The sequence below is a fragment of the Vipera berus genome, assembly GCF_964194415.1.
Source record: "Vipera berus genome assembly, chromosome: 3".
Taxonomy (NCBI): Eukaryota; Metazoa; Chordata; class Lepidosauria; order Squamata; family Viperidae; genus Vipera; species Vipera berus.
In genome coordinates, this window is record NC_138204.1 from 200,994,804 (window position 1) to 201,018,033 (window position 23,230).

The 23,230-nt window shown below is 38.7% G+C and overlaps 1 protein-coding gene across 1 annotated transcript in view; it reads right to left on the minus strand.

Moving 5' to 3' along the window:
- The window catches only part of EXT1 (exostosin glycosyltransferase 1), a 303,105-nt gene that overhangs the window by 12,931 nt on the left and 266,944 nt on the right, over positions 1 to 23,230 (minus strand). The window contains exons 4-8 of the mRNA XM_081326143.1: positions 17,254 to 17,373; positions 11,361 to 11,493; positions 9,482 to 9,600; positions 6,650 to 6,745; positions 3,661 to 3,750 (exon numbers count right to left, since the gene is read on the minus strand). Of these exons, the coding sequence (XP_081182269.1) occupies positions 3,661 to 3,750; positions 6,650 to 6,745; positions 9,482 to 9,600; positions 11,361 to 11,493; positions 17,254 to 17,373 (558 nt within the window). The remainder of the gene's footprint in view (positions 1 to 3,660; positions 3,751 to 6,649; positions 6,746 to 9,481; positions 9,601 to 11,360; positions 11,494 to 17,253; positions 17,374 to 23,230) is intronic.

Genomic DNA, 23,230 nt, shown 5'->3' on the forward strand with positions numbered 1-23,230 from the left:
AACCAAATAGGGAATAATTGAGTTGGAGGGTGGGGGTGGGAGAGAAAATTAGCCAACTTGCTAACCTCTTAAGACAGCTGACACTCCTCCTTAAATCCACATGGACTTCTAATTATGAGTCATAGAGATTCCCCCCCCTGTGCAGGATAGCTTAATATTTCATTACATTAGGAGTGAAAATCTAAAACCTTAATTAAAGGTACAAATAAAGAAGCATTTGAGGCTTTTCTGAGTTTTATCACTCATATTTGAAAGCTGGGAAATTACTATTCAGTTGGATAGATAGATAGATAGATAGATAGATAGATAGATAGATAGATAGATAGATAGATAGATAGATAGATAGATAGATAGATAGACAGACAACCTTTATTGTCATTTTTTACTGTGGGCCCAATGACACACATTAAAAATGAAATTTGGTTGCTTGCTCTCAAAATGTACACATACATAATACACATTTAAAGATACCATATACAACAAATGTATACACCTTCCCCCCTACATATAAGAAACATAAATATTAATCGCTGTCCATCTTGAATACATAACAGAAGGAGGAAGCTTTAGAGTTCACAAGGATAATACTGTATGGAACAAAACTTTAGTAGTAGTAGTAGTAGTAGTAGTAGTAGTAGTAGTAGTAGTAGACATTCAGATATCTTGAGGTGATAACCCCCTTAATTTATTATTCAGGTTCATTGGGAATTCTGGGAGCTTTAACTTAGCAAACTTCCACAGGACATAAGATTGGAGAGGATAATTTAAACCAGGTTTCCTTACTAATGATTCTGAGTCTTGTGTGAAATCTGCAGAATGTAGTATTAGTCACTAGCATATACGGTGTTATAAAAAAGAGAGAAATCTGGCCAATGATTTAAGATTGACAGACCAAAATGGAACAATATATGGCATGGGACAAATATATATAACAGAAGACTAACCAATTCCAAGCATGCACGACTTACACAGCAAGGCAAGTTGACACATTTAGAATAGAGTTTTTGAAGAAAAATGAGAGAAACTGACTGGAAAAAAAGCTGATAAACTAACTTTAATAGATATAAGCATTACTTGTAAAACTTTAAAGCAAAGTGTAAATACCTAAATAGCAGAATTGTTGGGGGAAACCGCATTCATTTTACAATGTATTTTTTATTACACTATAATCTTGCATGTTACATTCTTTTTTATCCCTTACTATTGTACAATGCTTATGCAATAATAAAACTAACCAAATGCAAAAAAGAAAAGAAATGGTTGTATAAAGTAATTTAGATACACTGCATTTGATTCAAAATAAATTAGAATTTAACCTGGCTGAAGTTTGGCATAATTTAAGGGTCAGCCCATTGTTAGAAAACAGGGATATCAAATTAGAATCCACATAGAACTTCCAGATTCAGAACACTTGAGCCGTGTGGAAAATAAGATGCTGACTGGACAAAGCTTTGTTACGATCCAGGTAGTAGGGAGATATTTTGGGGCATGTAGAGAGACTTCTGAACCACTGAACTACAGTAAACTCGTGATTTTATTTTTAATCATGTCTCTGATAGCAGAGAAATACAGTTGTCTTTAAGCAAACATGGACCTTCAACAGAAGTTGTGAGAAGAAAGAGACATAGCTACACACATAGCCTCATCCTCTAACCATTTGCAAGACCATGTACATTCAAGTTAATAAACATATCTTTAAAAATCCAGATATAATAGGAACAACTGGATTCCAGAAACACTGAATGGGGTTATTTTTATTTATGTATTTGTATTTCACTTTCATTATGTTTTTTGTAAACAACTTAAGGTGGCGAATATACCTAATACTCATTTTTCTTCCTATTTTGCCTACAGCTGATTGGGCTGATCACCCAGCTGGCTTTCATGCCTAAGGTGGGACTAGAATAAACAATCTCCTGGTTTTTAGCCTGATGCCTTAACCACTAGACCAAACCAGCTCTTTTGGGTCTTAAAGTCTTGAGTCTTGGAAGAAGACTCTTTGTGCTATTTCCAAAGTAATAAATTCTAAAGGAGAACTTGCTTTTTTTTTTAAGGGAAGGAAAAGTAAGAGAGAGACACAGAAAGGGGAAAATCACACTGAAATTGAAGGAGACAATAAACACTCAAAGCTTTTCCAGAGATGCCATTAATAATGTATTTCCAATATATTGCCATGTTATATAAATGGTCGCTCGTTCCCACCATCTCTTTACGGGAAGAGTTGAGAGAAATCAATACTCATCCTACTTGTAAAAAATTGGTTTTCTACATTGGGTTCCCTGATCTTCAACTCCCTGCCCCCATCTCTCCATCCCAGCAGCCTTTTTTCTTCTGCTGCAATCTTGCTTTTTAGTACAGCAGTTCTGAAGTAGGGAAGAGAGACGTGCAATCTAGGCTTTGTGTGTGGTGCTTCTCCAAAGAAATATCAGGCCAATGCTAGGCAAACACAGCTCTTAAAACCAGAATATAGTAGAAATTAATACAAAAACTAGCTGTCTGTATGTATACACTTGTGAATACTTGGTATACATCCATCTATATCTGCATGTTACATTTGGCCCAATAGGACAGTCAACCTTTTTTTCTGATAGACCAAGAAGCATTGCTGAGATGAAACCACAAGAATTCCAGATGGACACGGAATTAGGTTGCCAGCAGAGCCGTGGTGGTGCAGTGGTTAGAATGCCTATATTGCAGGCTTATTCTGCTGGCTGCTGGCTGTCAGCAGTTCAAGACTCACCGGCTCAAGGTTGACTCAGCATTCCATCCATTTGATATTGGTAAAATGAGGACCCAGATTGTTGGGGGCAATATGCTGACTTTGTAAATCGCTTAGAGAGGGCTGTAAAGCACTGTGAAGCGGTATATAAATCTAAGATGATATTGATATTGCTTCCTCTTAGTTAAAACAGATACTGGGCTCGGAAGGATGGAAGGCTGAATCAACCTTGAACCCATCAGAATCGAACTGCTGAACTGCTGGCAGCCAGCAGTCAGCAGAAGTAGCCTGCAGTACTGCATTCTAACCACTGCGCCACCACTATTATTCTTCATAATAATGAAGAGATCTGGAATATGGTCTAGAGCAGATTTCAATGAAAGCTAAGTGGACCACGTTCGATTTATGTAGTGCCAGCTACCTGAATTTTTGTTATACTATATGATAGGCAGCCTTCTGCAACATGGCGCTCTCTAGATGAGTATCATTGCAAGATTTTTGCAGCACGGAATAACTGCGAAAGTAAAATAAACAGACTTTTAAGGAGAATATTTGTAGTTTAGGATTGAAATGAGGGATCCTTGGTGTACTCTGAGCTTGCAGACAGTTCATTACCCAAAGTAAGTAACTTCATCAGTGTTAGTAAGGGCTGTGGTTTTTCCTCTCGATCCTTATTAGAAGGCCACTTGTTACTAGCATTGATGATGTTATGTGGTTTGGGTAATAAAAAATCTGAAAGAAAACAACCAAGCTCAGAGAGCACCAAGAACCCCTTAAATAGATTTGGAAAAGGAAGGAAGGAAGGAAGGAAAAAAGAAAGAAAGAAAGAAAGAAAGAAAGAAAGAAAGAAAGAAAGAAAGAAAGAAAGAAAGAAAGAAAGAAAGGTCAAATACTAGTATGAATTGGAAGAGCCAGTTCACTCCACAGATAAAATATCTCACCTCAGTGGTTGAAAGCACCGTATCTTCGTCGAGGCTTAGAACAGCATCTGTGACAATGTTCTCATAGGGCAGAAAGCGACTGCTCATCACCTGTAGGGCGAACGGGATGGGTCGGTGAGATGCTCTTGAGACTTATCTGCAGGCAGGGCCTCCATACTCGAGACCAAAGACTTAACATTCTACCACAGCATTAAAGGGGGAGGGGGGGATGGCTGTGAGAGAAAAGCGCTTCCTGTGCAAGAACTGAATTCCTTTGCAGCTTATTGCATCCGACCTAACAATGTGATTATGTTACTCCTGATTAATTTCAGCAAGAGTGGCCTTCTAGATTTATGTGTTCGCATTATTCCCTTACCCCAAATGTTGTCATGCATAATGCTCTAGTTTGATTTTTTTGGAAGTCAACCAACCAACCATTTTTATACAATTAAAAGGCAATAAGTCATGGCTATATTTAGGATATATATGCTTCCCAAAAGCTTAAAGTAGTATTTCGAATTCCTTCTTACTTCATCTTCATCAAAATCTGATGAGGTAGGCTAGGTTAAATGATAGTGACTGACGCAGTGCCTCAGGCTAAAATTCATGGCTGAGTGAAGATTTTAACTTATACCTCCCAAGCAATATCTAATGCTCTAACCAATACACTTCACTGGCTGGTTTTCAAAATCTATAGCTAGCCTTATACTATCGTTGAAAACAAGAAGTGACGAACAAAAGGAGTGTAAATTGCAAGTTACAACATTCCTAAGACAATACAATGACTGTGTAGGATTTTGCATTAATCTTTTCAAGCCACCCTGACATCAATTTGTGAGCAGTAGTTGATACAAGAATATTGTTGGGTTCTCTTGAGACATTTTGGCTTCTCCGTGTGTCTATACATTAATTTATCACAGGCAGACAATTCAATCCATTTCTGCTGCATGCCATTTCTAGATGTAGTTCATTCCATTTCCACACCAATGTGCAAACTCAGAATCCCAAAATGTGCATTTCTAAACTTATTTTGAGAACATTTTTCTGAGAATTACGGCACAACCTTTGATGAAGTGTGAAAGCTGATTAGACTATGATCTAATCGGCACTGATGAATGATGAAACAAATTTGGATTTTTGTTTTGTTCAGATTTGCTTCTTTCTTGTCACCACCCCCACCCCAATCCTCTTCACTGATTTGCCAACTAACTTTTCTCATTAAATCTTCGTACTTCTAGAAGGAAAAACAGCAGCAGAATCTGTATTTTTTTTTAAAAAAATATCTTTCTTTTGTCAGCCAAAACATTTATATTGGGAAGACCTATTTTTGTGGTGAGTTTGCTCTTGTTTTTATAAAAATGAAGATGAAGTATTGAAAGACAAGGTATCTACCATAGAGTGCTAATAATGAGTTTCAACCATTCACACATGAACACAGCTTTTTGAGGGGGAAGGATGGTCCTGAGGCAGAAAACATTTAAGGCATCTTTTATAACAATTTTTGCCACCCTGGGGTTTTTGATGGATTCAAATCCTGGATAATTCTCAGCAGCAAAGCAAATGGGGGCTATAATCCTGGGTGTCTGAAAGGTGTCAGGCTTGAGCAAATTGTTATGCTTGATCAAGTTAGCTTACGCTGTAAAAAAAATTGCCAATTTGACATTCTAAACATATTTTTTTCCCCATTTGCTGTGCAGGAGGAGAAATATGATCCTCTTGACGACACTTCCAGATTTCTTTGTAGTCCCTAAAAAGCTCCAAGACTATTGCTTAGCTGCATTTTTGAACCTTTTAAGATCTATTCTTTCCTTAGGCCCTCCAATACGTGAAACAACACAACAAAAGTGGAAGGAGACAGAAGGAAGCAATCAAATCTGTAGAAGCGGGCAGCCTCAAACAGAAGCCTTCTGTCTCTGAGCCCTGGAGTGAATCTCAAACTACCCTGAGATCTGAGTCAACAACTGATTTAGCTGCCACCTTATTGGCCATTTAGTGTATTGGAGAAAAGCACAGATATTACCTCCATTCTTTTCAGATGGATGAGAAATACCTGGGAGCTTCAATAATTTAGATATATTTTTCCCCCAATTGGGACATCTAGTTCAATAAAGAACCATGAAATTGCATGAAACTGTAGAATCAGCACCCTCCTTGAAGTATGTTGTACAAGTACTTTGCGATTATGGAGAAGGAATAATGGATCTGATACTTTGCTACCGTATTATAAACTTGCTTGAATGCAAAGTCAGGTGTAAAGTACAAGTCAGCAGGAGATTTTTTTTTCATTGTTGCCTAAATCTATTATTCTCTTCTCACTCCAAATCTACTATGCCACCTCAAATCCGATAAATTGGTAGTCTAGTATACAGCTAGGTCCTCAACTTAACAATCATTCATTTAACAACCAATCAAAGTTACAGTGGCACCAAAAAGAGTGATTTATGGCTGGTCCTCATACTTATAACCATAGTAGCATGTCCACGGCCATGTGATCAAAATTCAGACATGTACTTGCAACAGTTGCAGTGTCTCGTGTGTGTGTGTGTGTGTGTGTGTGTATGTGTCATGTGATTGTCATTTGTGACCTTCCCAGTAGGCTTCTGACAAGTAAAGGTCACGGGCAAGCCAGATTCAATTAACAGCGGTGTGATTCAGCTAACAACCGTAGCGATTCACTAAAAACCCTTGCAAAAATCAGGCTCAACTCACTTAACAACTGATGTGCTTACCAGCAGAAATCTTGGTCCCAATTGTAGTTGTTAAATCTCTTATATATTCCCAAGGCCCACTGACTTTCAAAATATATAAGAGAGAGGTGAGGTGGGAACCAGTCTCATTTTTTTTAAAAAAAACAAACAAACTGGGAGCCCAGACTTATCTATGCAATCTATCCTGCCTCAGTCTGGAGGAAGGATGCATTAAGAAGGTAAGAAGAACCAGGAGGAATTAAGGCATGTAGCTGTAATTTTAAAACAAGCAAACAACAGTAACCACAACAATGAAAATGTACCTTGCTTTCTCCTTCGATAACAATGACAGGCACAGCAGTGGCAGGCCAGCGATGCTTGGCAGGGAGGGGCTTATCACAATTCCATAAGACAATGATCTGAAATGTCAAGAAGAGTTTTCCCGTTAGGAAAATGCTTGCAGAGGTCACAGTGTACAGAGGCTCAAGGGCTATCTTAGCTACCTGCTCTGCACTCTTACTCTAGAACAGTGATGGTAAACCTTTTAGAGACAGAAGTGCCCAAACCACAACCCAAACCCCACATTTATTGCAAAGTGCCAGGGCCGCATTAGCATTTTGGTGTCCTCGGGGGGGGGGGGAGGGAGGCACCTCCGAGTGCCGTCTCCGGCATGCAAAAACAGGGGTGCAAAAATGGACCACCATGCTGCAAGGTGCAAAAACGGCCGCTGCCGCGTGGTGGGATACAAATACAAGGCACTGAGCCATGCAAGAATGGGGCAGGGCTAATGAGTATCACACAGGCACTAGCCCCGCCCCATTTGCCGCACATGCGTGTTTGCAGCCCGGTGAACACACGCACGCATGTAAAATGCTTCCCCCTCCCTTTTCTTCCAGTCCGCCATCCACAATGGTTGGTGACCTCTGTTCTATGACCTCTACTTGAGCTTGCTAGTCGGCTGCTTCGCCTCCTGCTCCGGGAGGTGGTGGCGGTCTGATGGACCTGCTGCTGGTGGCAGCACATGTGCCAAAAGAGAGGGCTCTGAGTGCCGCCTCTGGCACGGATGCCATAGGTTCACCACCACTGGTCTAGAACTTCACAACCAGAAACAAATGAAAAGAGAAAAAGTCCCCCAATGAGATTTAATTCCTAGCTAGAGAGGTAAAGGTAAAGGTTCCCCCGCACATGCGTGCTAGTCGTTTCCGACTCTAGGGGCCAGTGCTCATCTCCATTTCAAAGCTGAAGAGCCAGCGCTTGTCCGAGGATGTCTCCGTGGTCATGTGGGCAGGATGACTAGACGCCAAAGGTGCACGGAACGCTGTTACCTTCCCACCATAGTGGTCCCTATTTTTCTACTTGCATTTTTACGTGCTTTCGAACTGCTAGGTTGGCAGAAGCTGGGACGAGTAACAGGCGCTCACTCTGTTACACGGTACTCGGGATTCGACCCGCCAAACTGCCGACCATCTGATCGACAAGCTCAGCATCCTAACCCACTGAGCCACCGCGTCCCTTAGCTAGAGAAGAGGGGCTAATTAACTTTTGTTGTTGTTGTTGTTTTTACTTCTGCTGACTAACAACAAGAAAGTCATCCCAGTTGGACGGGACTTCATTAAAAAGACAATCTGGAAAACATCTTGGACAAAAGACAAGAGACAAAGTGTTCACAGCTTGACATCACAGCAGGGTGCTCTCATCAGTGGTGATCATGTTTTTATGGGAGCTTGTGTCCTGATACCGAATGCAGAATTCAGCTTTTCGAAAGATCAGGGCAGCTTATTTGCCCCCATTCTCCAGCAACAAATGCAGAATGTCTTACAAGAATTGAATTTAGCTTCCTGGCAATCTCTGCAAGTTACCAGTCCTCCTGACTTAAAAGTCAACATGGAGGAAGAGGAACAGAAGAGGCTGTTGGATTACGTCGTGAGTTTCAGTGTTTTTCACACTTTTTTTAGACTTTTCAAAGACCACTAAAAACTGTATACTGTGCAGAAATTTTAAGAGGCTGAATTAGTCTCACAGCAATTATGCAAATCTTGTTAATTGGCATAATTTAAACAGATTGCCAAACTTCATTTCTCTTTTATCATACAGCCTGATAATAAACCTAATCTAAATAGGAGAAGTGACCGAGTTTATCTATCTAGGATAGTTTAGTTTAGTCCTGTGGCAAACAGGCTTTTAGCTCCATTTTTTTCCCAAGGAGCGCTCCTGCATAAACAATTTTCATTTTGATATATTTTGTGCTGGTATCTTCTAATGAGGGTAGAGAGGTGAGTGGAAAACAGCGTAAGATTCTGTACTCAGCAATAGACAATACCAAAGTTCAACTCAGTGTAAGGCATATGCCACCAAGTAATTCAGATTACAATGTCCCCTTAAGCTATGTACAGAGTGTAAGGATCACACTTGAGGATTGGGGGCTTCTGAAGGCCACTCAAGGGATGGGTGGTGATGTCATTGTGTCCCCAAAATGAGTGAGTCCAAAATGTTCATGGTGCTTTTTTAGAAAATGGGTGGAATTTTAAATCTTAAAGAGATTTGAGGCATTTATTTTTATCTTTTGAAACTCGCCACACCGGGAAGATGGAGAGGTCTACCCCTTAATCAAAGGAAACCCAATGCAAAAAGCTGGCTGAACATTTTGGTTCTTCCTAATGAGAACCATGAAATGGGCGCTGTGAGGTTTCACATGCCATGCAGATCATGGGCCATTCACTGCTCCTTTAAAGCATTTATTCATTTTTAATATAAATTTGCAGTAAAAGTTTTACCAAGAACTTAAAAACTAATGCAAACTAATAAAAAGTAAAAGCAGAAGAGAGAGAAAAGGAAAAAAAGGAAAAGTGCAGAAAGAAAAAAATAAAAGCAAACAGAAGAAGCTTCTGATTTCCTTTGTAGCAAACATTAAGCACAATTACAGTTATGCCTCATTCCATGATTACAAAAGAAAGCTCACTCTTTACTATTATCCAGTCTTTTTCTAACCAGCAAAAGCACAAATCATAAGTGCATATTTTTCAATTTGATGCAAATACTCCATACTGGTTTCCACTCAATCATACGTGAAGATACTGTTTTTTTTCTCCAATCAAAGAATTTAGCTATCTTTGCAAGTTCCATCATCTTTATGGGCTTTTGATTGTATTTCTCACCTGAGCACAGTGCTGGGATTTGGCTACTGCAACCAGGAGTTTCAGCACAGGTTGAGATTGGGACACCAGAGGAGTAACTGCATGGATGACGGCGGTGAATTTGGATGGGGCCTTGACTCCTGAGAAGAAAATGAGAGAAAAATTAACCAGCCCAATCATTTTAAAAGTTCTAAAATATTTTGACTTTAACCCTCAACACAAAGTGCACTAAATTCCTGCCTGAGCAGGGGTTTGGACTAGATGACCTCCAAGGTCCCTTCCAACATTATTATTCTTATTCTTTCTTATTATTCTTATTATTTGCTAGCTGATTCCATAAGAATGAACTTCCCAGAAAAGAAGACAATTTCCATATTCTGAGGCAAATTAAGGTAAATCTCTCATTATCCCATTTAAAAAAAAAAAAATATTTTTGCTAAATAATTTTATATGCCCACCCATCTCACTGAATGTGACTCTGTGCGGCATAGAACCAACAATATCATAGCTGTTAAAAAACCAAAATATATAAATAAAAGCGAGATTGCTGGAAGAGATAAAGCAGGTATTTAAAAAGTAAAATATTTAGGAAAAAAGGCAATCTATAAAGTTAATACATGCATCCAAAGAAAAATGATGCAGAATTTAAGGCATTTCTTCCTTAAAGGAAAAAAAAATAGGTAGAAAAACGAAAATTAAGCAGATAAAAACCAAAGCCTCCTTTTTTTGTTATTGTGATGAAACTTGGGAGTAATAAATCAAATCATTGATGTGAATATCGGCATCCAAAGAAAAATGACCAAAATTTAAGGCAATTCTTCCTTAAAGGAAAAATAATAATCACGAAAACCAAAAATTAAGCAGAAAAATAAATATCTCCTTAGATCTCCCATCCAGAGTTATCTTGAGATAAGATGGATGGGCTATAAATTTAATAAATAAATAAATAAATAAATAAATAAACAAACAAATAAATAAATAAATATTATTTAAATATGTATTTATTCATAAAATTTATAGGTCATCCATCTTCCATTTGCTATTACAATGAATAATGGGAATGATGGCTCTTAACTACTCCATAATCTAATACCACCAAACTTTTCCTTTGAAAGACAGTGTGGTAGGATTCAGAGGGACTCAGAGTTAAAAGGTTTTTTTTGTCACTAGTCTGGTTGACTGGTGGCCTTAAGAGAAGAAGGTCTACAGCGGTTTTCTTACTGGCACAGTGATTCAGGTTCAGTGCCCAAAAGCTCTGGCAGAGCTGGAATCAAGGACAGTGCCAGAGAAAACATAAACAGGTAAAATCAGGGTTCTTTTATTTATTTTCAAAGCTATTTGCTCGATTTGGATAGTTTTACATTCCCCGTCCTTCCATTTTTCCTTATTCTCTTGACAAATAATGATGACTACTGTTCTGCTATGTGGGACTCATCATGAAAGACAGGAGGAAGAGCTGCAGGCTAGACAACAATCTGATAAATAAAATCTGAGTTTGAAGGAGGAAGGGTAGAGAAAACATATCAGAAAGGGCCATCCTTAGTTTTGGGGAGAGTAAAAGATAGATTCTATTACAATAACTTGTGGACTTCAACTTCCAGAATTCCCCAGCCAGTTGGTTGGTGCTTCTTGTCTGGACTATGGCAGAAAACTGACAATACCTTTGGTTGCAGCCTGTGGTCTTATGTGATTTGGTGCAGCTAGTCTATTTTCTCAAATTCCTACTCTTTTGCTAGAAAAGTAAAAGAACTTTCATTGAGAGCTTGTGTTCATACATTGGTTTAGAGGGCCACCTTATTGCAAGCTTAGATTCCATTTGCTTCTGACTGTTAGTTACACATCAGCCAGAAATGAGATTCATTTTCCCCACCAGTATGGTCCTCAAGAGAGAACTACTTACCTAAGTTAGCATAATAGTAAGGGAAATCTCCCAGATATGATGAATACTGCGGCAGTACGAATAACCCCCCAGGGTGTTTATTCCATATTAAACTGTTACGGGATATGTGCTTAAATATTCTGTCTTGAATAATCTGAAAAGCAAGAAGTTAAAACAATATTTAGGAAGCTCTTAATGAGGAAAAAAAACAGAACTCTTTCACCAAAGCCACTGAGTGGCAGATTATTTAGAATTGGTGTGGAATCTTTTCACCACCCAGATGATCCATGTACAGTAGGTTAGGAATTTTAGTTATCTCATGTATTGCTGCAGGCACTATATTAAACTAGGATGTAACTAACATCAGAATAGTTCTGGTTTCCAAAATGCACAAGTCATTGGAGAGACTGACGGATTCATTCTGCAATTTTGCCATCGATATATAACATAAATACCGTGGTAGCTTCAGACCGAATGAGAAGTATTTCTGAAAGGCAATGTTTTTAACCTATTTCAGTTCTCCTTCCAAGACTAAAAAGAATATAGCATTATAGTAGTTTCAGAAATACAAATTACATGGAAAACTTTGTAATAAAGGTATTCCATTTCTGGCCCAAGAAAAATCAGTGACAATTAATGTACTGTTGTAATTTCATAATATTGTGGAAGAAAATGTAAGGTTTTTGTGCTGGGATTCGAAATCTGGGACCTGAGAATTCCAGCTTTCCTTAATTTTGCTTTGTTTTAAAATGAACAGATTTGGTTCTCAAGATATCCTTAGTAATGTGGGAAATCCTATTTTCTGATATTTATTACGAGATGTTGGCGCTTCAATGTGCTCTATAAATCCAGAATTTTCTCCCTAATGAGGAAAGGAATGATCTTGCAAAAATCATTGAAAAGACAAGCTGCACAATGGAATGTGTACACTTGCTTAATTGAAATAAAGTACTACTGTATTTCTTTCTCCTTCGCTTAGATAGTTTGATGCTTTCTTTATCCAAAACTACTGCAATCACAGAGCATCTAAGAAAGATCCTTGATAACAGAAATGACTAAATCCTGAATTTAAGAAACATAGTTTGGTTCTCTATTTTGTTAGGATTCAGACCTGCTTAGTGGTCCTCATTTAAATCATTATAGAATCCAAGTTAGGCATCCATTGTTTATCAAACTTCAAGTACAGTACGTTTAAAAAAGAACAAATTATCCATGTGTTCTAGTGGTTAAGGCACCAAGCCGGAAACCAGGAGACTGTGAATTCTAGTCCCACCTTGGCCTGAAAGCCATCTGAGAGCCTGTCACTCTCTTTCAGTTCAGCTCACAGGGTTCTTATTGTGGGGAAAATAGGCGGAAGAAGGAGTATTAAGATATGTTTGCCACCTTGAGTTGCTTATTAAAAAAAATAAAGGTGGAATATACTTAAATAAAAAATCATATCCTGCCTATAGGAATGGAATGACTATATAGCTGTGTTTCCTACCACAATCTACAGAACTTTTTCAGTATGATAACATAGCCCACAAGAATGAAGTTTCCAGAAGGAGGGAAGGACCATAGCTTTGGAAGAGGCTTTTTTGAAGTCTGCTTGGCATTTCTGAGGGCATGTTTCAGCCACTAGGCCAGGGGTGGGCAACCTCGGCTCTTTGATGACTCATGGACTTCAACTCCCAGAATTCCTGAGTCAGCATAGCTGACTCAGGAATTCTGGGAGTTGAAGTCCATAAGCCATAAAAGAGCCGAGGTTGCCTATCCCTGCTGACTAGGCCCATGCCTCTCATAAAAATGGTTGTTATTATGGACACACACAATCACAGGATTGTGCGATTAGTCTCTGCCATCTGACTGACTGCTTAATTTTTCCCCCCTAAACAGTTGATTACATTTCCAAAACATCATAGGCTGCCGCTAACTAATTATTTTTTAAACATACCCATGGGGACTATGTAGTATCCAGAGATATTTCTATAAATACAAGAGTATAATACAAGCTGGTGCTTTGCTCTGCAGCATGTCAGCTCCCAATTTAAATATTTTGCAATAGTAAATAATCTAAAAGGAAGAAAAATAAATCACATGGATTGCAAAGGTTGGTTTATGTGTGGTCACATTGGGGCCTATCTGCAAATTATTGTTTTAACCTATGACAAATTATGTGTTTCAACAGCAAAATGCCCTAAATTTTAATCCCTACTCTGTCCAATGAAATCCAGAAACACCCTACTGTTACTAAAAAAGCTAATACTGGTTAGTTTAACAAATACTGTACTCAACATGTCCATCGTCTGACTTAACACAAGATGGGTTAACATAGTTCACTATATAATATTTTATTTGTCACTTTTTCAGTGACAAATAATTACCTCTGTGAAAGTGCCACATACAGCTGGCCTCTGATTTTGCAGAGAAAAGATTTCTCCAAAAAATTAGACCATCATATCTAGGACAACTTTCCCTTTAAAACAGAACACCCTCTTATATGGTTTCCTACGACTCAGAGCAGTTTAACTTTGAAACCCGTTCCCAAATGCCACTGCTGATAGGTATTTTCAGTTACAGGTCAGGCTGACAAATCAAACTGATCCTGTTATTTGATGGATCAGGGACCATCTTAAAAGGCTGCACCAAATTTAACAGATAACCATTCAGGCTCTGAAAACAATATTTAATCGTCCAAAAGGCTGGGAAAGCTTTGTAGGAAAGGATACAGGAAAGAACAAAAATAGAGGCAATTTACAGCTCTTTTGCTAGCCGTAAAAATTGCACAGGAAAAATAGTTCCACACCCATCGCTAAATGCCATTTGCAATTTGCGCTCTTCATTTTTCCTCCCCTTTTAATCACTGCTGAAAGTTTGGTCTAAAAATGAATTTGTGTCAAACATATTTGTGTCAATTTGGCTGGCCTCCACTCTTCCTGGGGACTCAAAAGCTTATTTTTGTAAACTTACTAATTAAGTAAACATGTAGCCTGCATGGATTGAAGAAGGAAATTTCAATCCGGAAACTGGGCTGAATGAGATAACGATTTTTCCCCCATAAAAGGACTCTAAATTAAAATGTGTTCCAAAGGGTGCATTTCTATCTTGATATCAATTCTTTTCCTCGCCTCCCACACTCCTGGGTCATGAATCTACTTTTAATGGGGATGAGGATATTTCTGTTGAATTAAGTCAATATGCATTGAATATGCAAATTGTCTCACTCTCCTTTCTTTCAGTATTAAAACTGGTTTTATATAGGTTTTAATTTCACGAAGTCAAGCAAACATAAAGCAGGTGAAGATTGCATTTCATTTAATTCAGCTCCTTTTCCTTTTGTGGGAATATGAATTGGATAAATACCCTCACATCTCATTCAGTTCTACCTTTGTCCCACCAGGTAAAATCAATTCAAGTTTTGAGGAAACAGGTACAGGGGAAAAAAAAGGAACATCCCTATGGCTAATCAAAGATTTTTTTTTAAAAAGGAAAATTTCTATCTAGGAGGACTGACCAAGTAGTGAAAGATGAAGTCCTCAACAGGTTGCTTTAAAACAATAATTTCCCAACCTTAACCATTTTAAGTTGTGTGACTTTCAACTCCCAGAATACCCCAGCCAGCAATGCATTGCTTTAAAAGAACCAGTTTATATGAACAAGCTGTTGTTTTGGTAGCCTATAGTACAATTTTAATGGGTATCGAAGGAACCACAGCAAATATGTGTAGCTTCTTCCCAGCATATATGAAAATAGGTCATATCTATTGCTGAAACAGATATTAGAACATTTCAAATGTAACTTGTTTTGCTCTGCAGAACAGTGTGTATAGTAGCACACAAACTAGCAGATAAAATAGCAACTTCTTACAATCTTCCTGAGCAGATAGCAATAGTTAGTTGACCTTGTCTAGCCTAAGCTAAGCAAGATTAACCTTGGTGAATCACAAGTGGGAACCACTAAGGAATCTGCAGACTATACTGTTCAGAAGAAGCAATGGAAAAAAAACCACATTTGTTTATTTTTGGTGGAAAGAAAACAAACTGCATGGACGTATTGATAATCACCAAGAGCTGAGTTGACTTTGAATCCTGGAAAATTTACTTTTTAATCTTGAAAGCTAACTTCTCAGCTGCCCCAGTCCGTTCTGTCAATATTAAACATGGCTTAGAATTGTATCTGCAGAGATGCCATCATCCCAGGAGTAATGTGTGGGTGTGAGGATTGGACCGTAAGGAAGACTGAGCGCCAAATTGAAGGTTTCAAATTGTGGTGCTGGAGAAGACTCTTGTAAGTCCTTTAGACTGCAAGGAAATCAAATCAATCCAATCCATCTTGAAATAAACCCTGACTATTCTTTACAAGGACAGATACTGAAGCTGAAGCTCAAATACTTCGGCTATCAAATGACAAGAGAGGACTCATTGGAAAAGACCCTAATGTTGAGAAAGATTAAAAGCTAAAGGAGAAGGGGATGGCAGAGGATGAGATTGCACTAGCAATAGCATTTAGACTTATATACCGCCCAATAGTGTTTTATAGCACTCTCTGGGAAGTTTTCAATCTCAGCATTATTTGCATACTGTTAGGAGTTAGATAAGTGGTTAGAGAGTGTCATAAGTGGTTAGATAGTGTCATCTAGTGCAATGAACGTGAATTTGGGAAAACTCTGGGAGACTGGGGGGGCAAAATAGGGGAGCAGGGCATGCTGTGGTCCACAGTGTTGCGAAGAGTCGGGCATGACTTAGTGACTGAACAATGATGCCATCATATAAGCCAGTCATTGTAAGCCTGTTATAAGTATAGATGCAATATAATCTTGGGCCTGAATCAAGACTAATCTAAAGCCATTGCTTCTGTTGGATCAGTTCTAATCTGAATGAAATCAGTTTGAAAAATATTTTTACTTAATGAGAGAACTCATTATGGTGGTGATTAAAACTGAAACAACAGGAAGAGAGGAATTTGCTATAGGAAGGGAGAAAAAAAGGAAAATGTAGCTGACTCCAAATCTGGATGAATCAACAGGGAGCGGGATTTTTTCAGAAACTGAATTCAAGAAATTCAGTCTTACTGCATATGCCACATGCAGATTTGCAGGAAAGCATTTTTAGCATTGTCAAAATCTCATTTGCCTGTAATCTGTGATCGCAAAGAATTGAATCGCTTTGCTAGGATCAAATGTCAAACTAATATGGGAATCATCTCTTCTCCTTTCTTTACACTAGGACTTAGGAAAGGCTGGAGTCTGTCCTTATGTATGCAAGCCTGAATCATGGTTTAGCATTAACATGAAGAAATTGAGAGGGAAAAAAAAGAGTACAAGTCAGGATCTGCAAAATCAAGCTAAGGCTCAACATAAAGGCACTTAAAAACGCAGCTAACTCATTTTAATTCTCAGTCAAGTTTCTGACATTTGCCTCCTTAATCTGAAATAGCTACTGCCTTAAGCCCAAAATTTTTTTCCACCTTCCTCCAGACATCCATCAAAGACCTTGAAAACATCTTGGAGCAGAAAGCCTGACTGAACGGAGGAAAAGTATTATAGTATCACTTTTTTCAAAACATGATTTTTTTTCCCCCAGGAAAGGGTCTTAAAGAACCCATTTACCATCAATGACAAGCAAGTTGATTTATTAGCTATCAAAAATCCCAAGGAAGCTTCTAGTCTACGAGAGACCACATTTCCTAGCAACTTAAGATGGTTGCCAATTTGTCAGCCTGTCATTTCTTCTTACACCAATCCCAGAGACAAAGACCCCCCCCCCCGTTCCTCAGGGAAGAAAAGTTATAAAGAAGTCGAAAGTCTCTCCATCCGATTCTTTGTAGAGGCGATTGCCTTGCTAAGTACCTGCAAAAGTCAAGACCAGACACAATCCAAATACACCGAAAAAAGTCAGGCTTCAGCTCCAGCTATTATCTGAAAATTGTTACTCACCTCTAGTGTGGTCAATACAATCTTCTCAACAGAAGAAAAATAAGCTTCCCACAAGAACTGAGTCTGCTGTCTAAGTGCTAGGATTTTATCCTGATGGATAGACCTGATTGTAGAAGGGATCTGTAATACAACACGGAAACAAATAAAGACACTTGAAAACATCACAGCCTGGGAACATTAAGACACAATGAGGGGCCTTTCCAGACAATCCGCTTATAGCCCAATCCATTTAGTCTACAGTGCATTTTGGCTCTCCTCTACGGCAGGCAATTCACATTGTCAGGCAATGCCAGCCATGATAGCAATAATTGGAAATTGAATTATATGGGCTGTTAATGCTCATCTCTGTCCCATGTCTGACCAGAGAGCTTACACTTAGTGATGTGATAACTTTATTGTCACTTTGAATGTACACCAATCGGCATACATCAAAATGAAATTTCGTTGCATACAGCTCTCAAACTTCTTACATTTACAGGTAGTCCTTGATTTATAACCATTTGCTCAGTGACCATTTGAAGTTACAGCTGCACCAAAAATGTGACTTGTGAGTTTTTCACACTTAGGATTGTTGCAGTGTCCCCATGGTCATGTGATCAAAATTTGGACCCTTGGCAACTGACATGTATTTATGAGGTCCCGGGTTCATGTGATCACCTTTTGCAACCTTCTGACAAGCATAATCAAGGGGGAAGCCAGGTGCCCTTAAGAACCGTGTTACTAACTTAAGAATTAGAGCAATTCACTTCACAAAAAGGTCATAAAATGGGGCAAAAACTCAACATGGATGCCTATAATCTTTCAGAACTTAAAAGACTTTTCAGTCCACCTTCCAAGCTGTTTTCTCAAAGGCTGAAACCAGCCTGTGCACCAACAATCCAGAAGTGAAGGTGGAAGGTCAAATTTTTAAAAGCTATTTTCAAATGATAATGTTCCATGTGATTAAGGGGGGAAAGGATAGTAATGTTATTAGCTGGACAGAGTTTGAACTAAATTAAAATTTATGGGAAGTAGAATCAATTTAAGCAACAGTTCTGGCTCCATTGACTATCTTTGCAAAGATAGCTACAAAGTGAGGCCTTCAATCGGAAAAAAAATAAAACTTTCTTTATTCCCAGTTCACCATGACAATTTTTGGACTACATAATAGAAAGAGAGAAAGATAGTAATAGAGAGCCAGTTTGGTCTAATGGTTAAGGATTGTGAGTTCCAGTCCTGCCTTAGACATGAAAACCAGCTGGGTATTTCTGAGCCAATCACCAGGAGACTGTGAGTTCTAGTTCCACTTTAGGCATGAAAGATGGCTGGGTAATTTGGGACCTGTTACTTTCTCTGAGTCCAACCCACCTCACAGGGTTGTTGTGGGGAAAATATGAAGGGAGAAGGAATATTAGGTATGTTTCCCACCTTGAGTTATTTATTAAAAAAAAATCAAAGATAGGATATAAATGAATCAATTAATTAAAAAATAGGACCAAAAACTATTCATGGCATACAGTATTTGTGGGCTATGGATTAATTCTCAATAAGTTATATATAGTGCTTGTCATGTTGGCACAGTGGTTAGAATGCAGTACTGCAGGCTACTTCTGCTGCCTGCCGGTTGCCTGCAGTTCAGCAGTACAATTCTCACTGGCTCAAGGCTGACTCATCCTTCCATCCTTTTGAGGTTGGTAAAATGAGGACCCAGATTGTTGGGGGCAAAATGCTGACTCTGTAAACTGCTCACAGAGGGCTGTAAAGCACTGTGAAGCGGTATGTAAGTCCAAGTGCTATTGCTATTGCTTGTCAGTCTACAAGCACAAAGTAACTTATAATGTTGAATTTATCCATTCTGAGTTCTCTTTTTTTTAATCTCAACTTAAATTTTTAACCATTTCCACAACTAACCCCCCTTCTGTAAAACCTTTTAAAGATTTTCATCATGCATATATTTTGGACCCCATCTGTCCTTTGCATAACTTTGTGACATTTTTTTCTTTTATGGAGAACTGCTTCATAAAATTCAGAACCAGAAGGATAATGATTCTGGTTAATCTATTGATATAGGAAATACAAATTAAGCAGCTCTGTAATAAGTATAAACCCAAGTAATTTCTCTAACATTATGTCCCAAAAGTTCCCTAGGGGATGTTTTTGCTCTGTAAACTGACAACCCATTGGTGGCTAAGTGGGACCACATCTACAGGAAGAAGAAAAAGGAAGAGACCACAAGCAATCTCCATTTAATGACTGCCTTGGAATATGACCATTCCCAGTTATGACGGTGATGTGACCAATGCCTGTATTTATGACCTAAGTTGAAGTAAGATCACAGGGACAGTCAAGGCTTCACTTAGTAATCACTTAGTATGGTTACTAAACAAGCAACTATCTGTATCTAAGAGAGATGCAAGTTTCTATGAACTGTGTGACCTGCATAACAGACAGGAGAAAAAATGATTCCAATTTATTTGATTTGTATATCTTTGTATATTTATCTGATTTGTATATCTTCTTCTATCTATGTGTACATAGGCTCTAAAACAGGAAAAATAAATCCTTCTTGGTATCCCATTGATTGAAATTTCAGTATGGCACCTATTTTCTCATTAGTCTGCTGTGCTCTTCCTAAGCCTTTCAAATGATTCATTTTTCCTGGACTAATTATGCGTAAAGCATCTGCCGATGTTTGCTTTTGATTTGTGCCATTTTGCATTTTCCGCTTACATATTAGATTATACCCAACAAGGGCTCTTTCACTCATACATATTTTCTCAAGTTTTTAACCCCAAAATGCATTCCAATAAAATACTCTTAATTAGAATACATCTGTTCTTTACATAGCATCATGATTTCATAGACAATGGGGACAGTGAGGAATCATCTTAAGGGCAACAATTTTCCTCTGCCAAATTGTGTTTTGGCAAGAGGTTCATTGAATTGAAATCTGTAATGGTATGTGAGAATGGCCTTTGGAGACAGGAGGGAAAGCCACAAACTGGAGAACCATTATCCAGGTATCTCGGTCCAAGAAGAAGGGAGAACATAGGGTTCATTTCAGAAAGGATTTTTCCTAGTTTTCCGGAGAGTAAAAGGAAAAGGTGAGAAAAATACTTTCAGTCTTACATGATCCTGTTAATGTAACCTTACAATAATGATAGAGCTAGTACTCCTGGTTGTGTTTCTTGTCTGGACTACTTCGCAGAGTTAACAAAGGCCTTCTGCTCAACACCCAGTTTTTGCCTATATTGCTGACCAGTATCCCAGTTCTCCTTTCAGCAAGCTACAGGGGACTTCCCAAAACAGGAGGCAGATGACATGCTATCTTCATTCATTGGTTCAGCATGAAAAGAAGCCAAGGTGTCCTAAGGAAGCTATGGTAAGCAACACTGACTTGCACCTCCAAGAAGAGCATTGCAAAATTTCGTTAGCATTTCCTCTGAAACAGGAGCCATACGGGCTTTCCCATTATGCGTCCTGCAAAGGCGGCAACAATTAGCAACTCTGTTGAATGTGGAAGAAGGCCAATATACAATCATTTTAACAATCTGCAAATCTATTATTGAAACTAGGGTCAGAAGAAAACTAAAAATGGGAATACGAGACACACTGTCAGGCTTCCCAGGTAGATCATACAGGAAACATGAGCAGATGAGCTAATTCTATTTCACTGTAAGGTGACAGTAACAGAATCTTGCAAGTCTGAAAGTACAAATCTCCCAGCCTACCTTTTACAGCCTGAGAAGCTAGGGAGAGTCCCTTTGGAACCTCTTTCTACTTCCATTATCCAGCTGCAGGCTATGGCCTCTCTTATATGACTGTTCCTTAGGCAGCAGTTCTTCCTCACCCTCCCCAAGGTCTTTCTCACATTATATTGCATCCATCAATGCAAGAAGGCAGCAATTAGTCAGATAAGTCAACACAGGAGTGATCATGTCTTCGTTTATTGGTGATGTGAAGATCTTCCTGGACTAAACCAACACTGAACCACTGAAATGTGCAGGCTAGGGCCTGAAAGTGCTTCATAAGGAATTTAGACCTATAACTGTAAGGAGCAAGACTTATCCACTACCTTTAAATGGAACTCAGAGTCATTCAATGAATGAGATTTGAAGATATGACTGTTTAGAGCCAGTGGTTTTTGTTACACTTCATGGTGAACCATGTTTTAGTGGGGGGGGGGAAAAGTAGGTTTTCACAGCTGCTGTTTACTGGTGAAATGACTTCTGGATAATGTTACACAAGACAATGAATATGGCTTTAAATATGGGTTTAGAGATTCATGAATGAACATAACCACTTCCTTGCTCTTTTCTTCTTGTTTGACCAAGAAGATTATTTCAGAGGCCTCTGCCTGTAGTTTACACACAGCTGCTGAATCTCAACTATGGCTAAACACACCAGCTTTGTAAATCAGTCTCAAGTTTGCTTATTTTTGGTTTTTATCTCTTTATGTAACTTTTTATGGCATCTCCTTGTTCATCTCAATTAACATTAAACTTAGGTTGCTGGGTTCATATAACATGGCAATTGTTGATGAAAAATCTTAACCCATTTCAACATAGCTTTAAAGGCGATTATAGGATTGAGATTTAGTTGGTTTTTCTCATGACGATCTTTGTCTGGAGGCTGTCAGGGAAAGGGTTGTTCAAATCTTTTGATATCATGATAACCTTATGGATTATTTGACAAATTTAGAAGAAAGATTTCAGTTAATTTAACTTTCTTAAAACAGAAGCAGTTGAATGGATGGAGCCCTTTAGATAAAGGACTGAGTCCATTCTGCCTTCATCATTTTTAACTATCTACATGGAATAAGTGAGAAAGAACATTGGGAGATTTAGAGCTATCAATATTCTGGTGGAACCCAAATGTATTTTTCTATAGCATGACTACACTTAAAAATTACTTACATTGTTAAGAGCCCTGGTGGCGCAGTGGTTAGAATGCAGTACTGCAGGCTACTTCTGCTGACTGCCGGCTGCCAGCAGTTAGGCAGTTCGAGTCTCACTGGCTCAAGGTTGACTCAGACTTCCATGCTTCTGAGGTAAGTAAAATGAGGACCCAGATTGTTGGGGGCAATTTGCTCAGAGAAGGCTGTAAAGCACTGTGAAGTGGTATATAAGTCTAAGTGCTATTGCTATTACTAGATGGCTGATTATAAATTGAAACAGAATCCAGGCACAGAGGTACACATTATAAGGAATCACAATTCTGGAGAAGTTGTGACTCTCCTGGTTTTAAATGGAGTTATACTCCCCTCAAAGAACAGTCTGAGAAATGCCATTGGATGGTGATCTCTTTCTGGTTTTCTAAATTGAGCTAGGATATTCTTTCCTGGATGGAAAATGTCCTTAAAATGATGAGGGTGGGGCAAACTCCAGGTCCATCAAGCGTAAGACACACCACATAGACTGGTTCTGTCTAGCACAGAACACAGCAGCTGGTTGGATTCCTAAAGGACTGAAAGAAACCACACTTGACCCTGTAATCCCTTGCATTGGGATGGAGCCATGGCGACTGAATGGAGCTGAGCGTTTACTGGTCGGATGCCCTTCCTGACACCTACACATAGCTCACAGCAGATATTTTCTCTTTGCACCCGGAGAGAAATATCTGCCACTAGCTAGGATTGAACTCACAGCCTCCTGATTGTGAGGCAAGAGCTCCACCTCTAGGCCACCACACCGCTCAAAAGAAACCACATTATACCTGGGCTAAATGCCCGGCAATTTATTTATTTATTTACTTTGCTGAGTGAAATGGAAACTGATGGCCATTATTGTTAAAACTTTATATGGCTTTCCTCCAGACCACTTGAGAACACCTTTTCCATGTAACCTGAGATTGAGATAATGAATGGAGACTCAAGGTCTAGCCTAAGTTCTTTAGGATATATTCCCCATTACACTAGAAGCATAAAATATCCAAAACAGGCTTTGCACAATTAATTTTAACTCTTTTACATTGGAGCTTTTTAATATCTCTGGTTTTA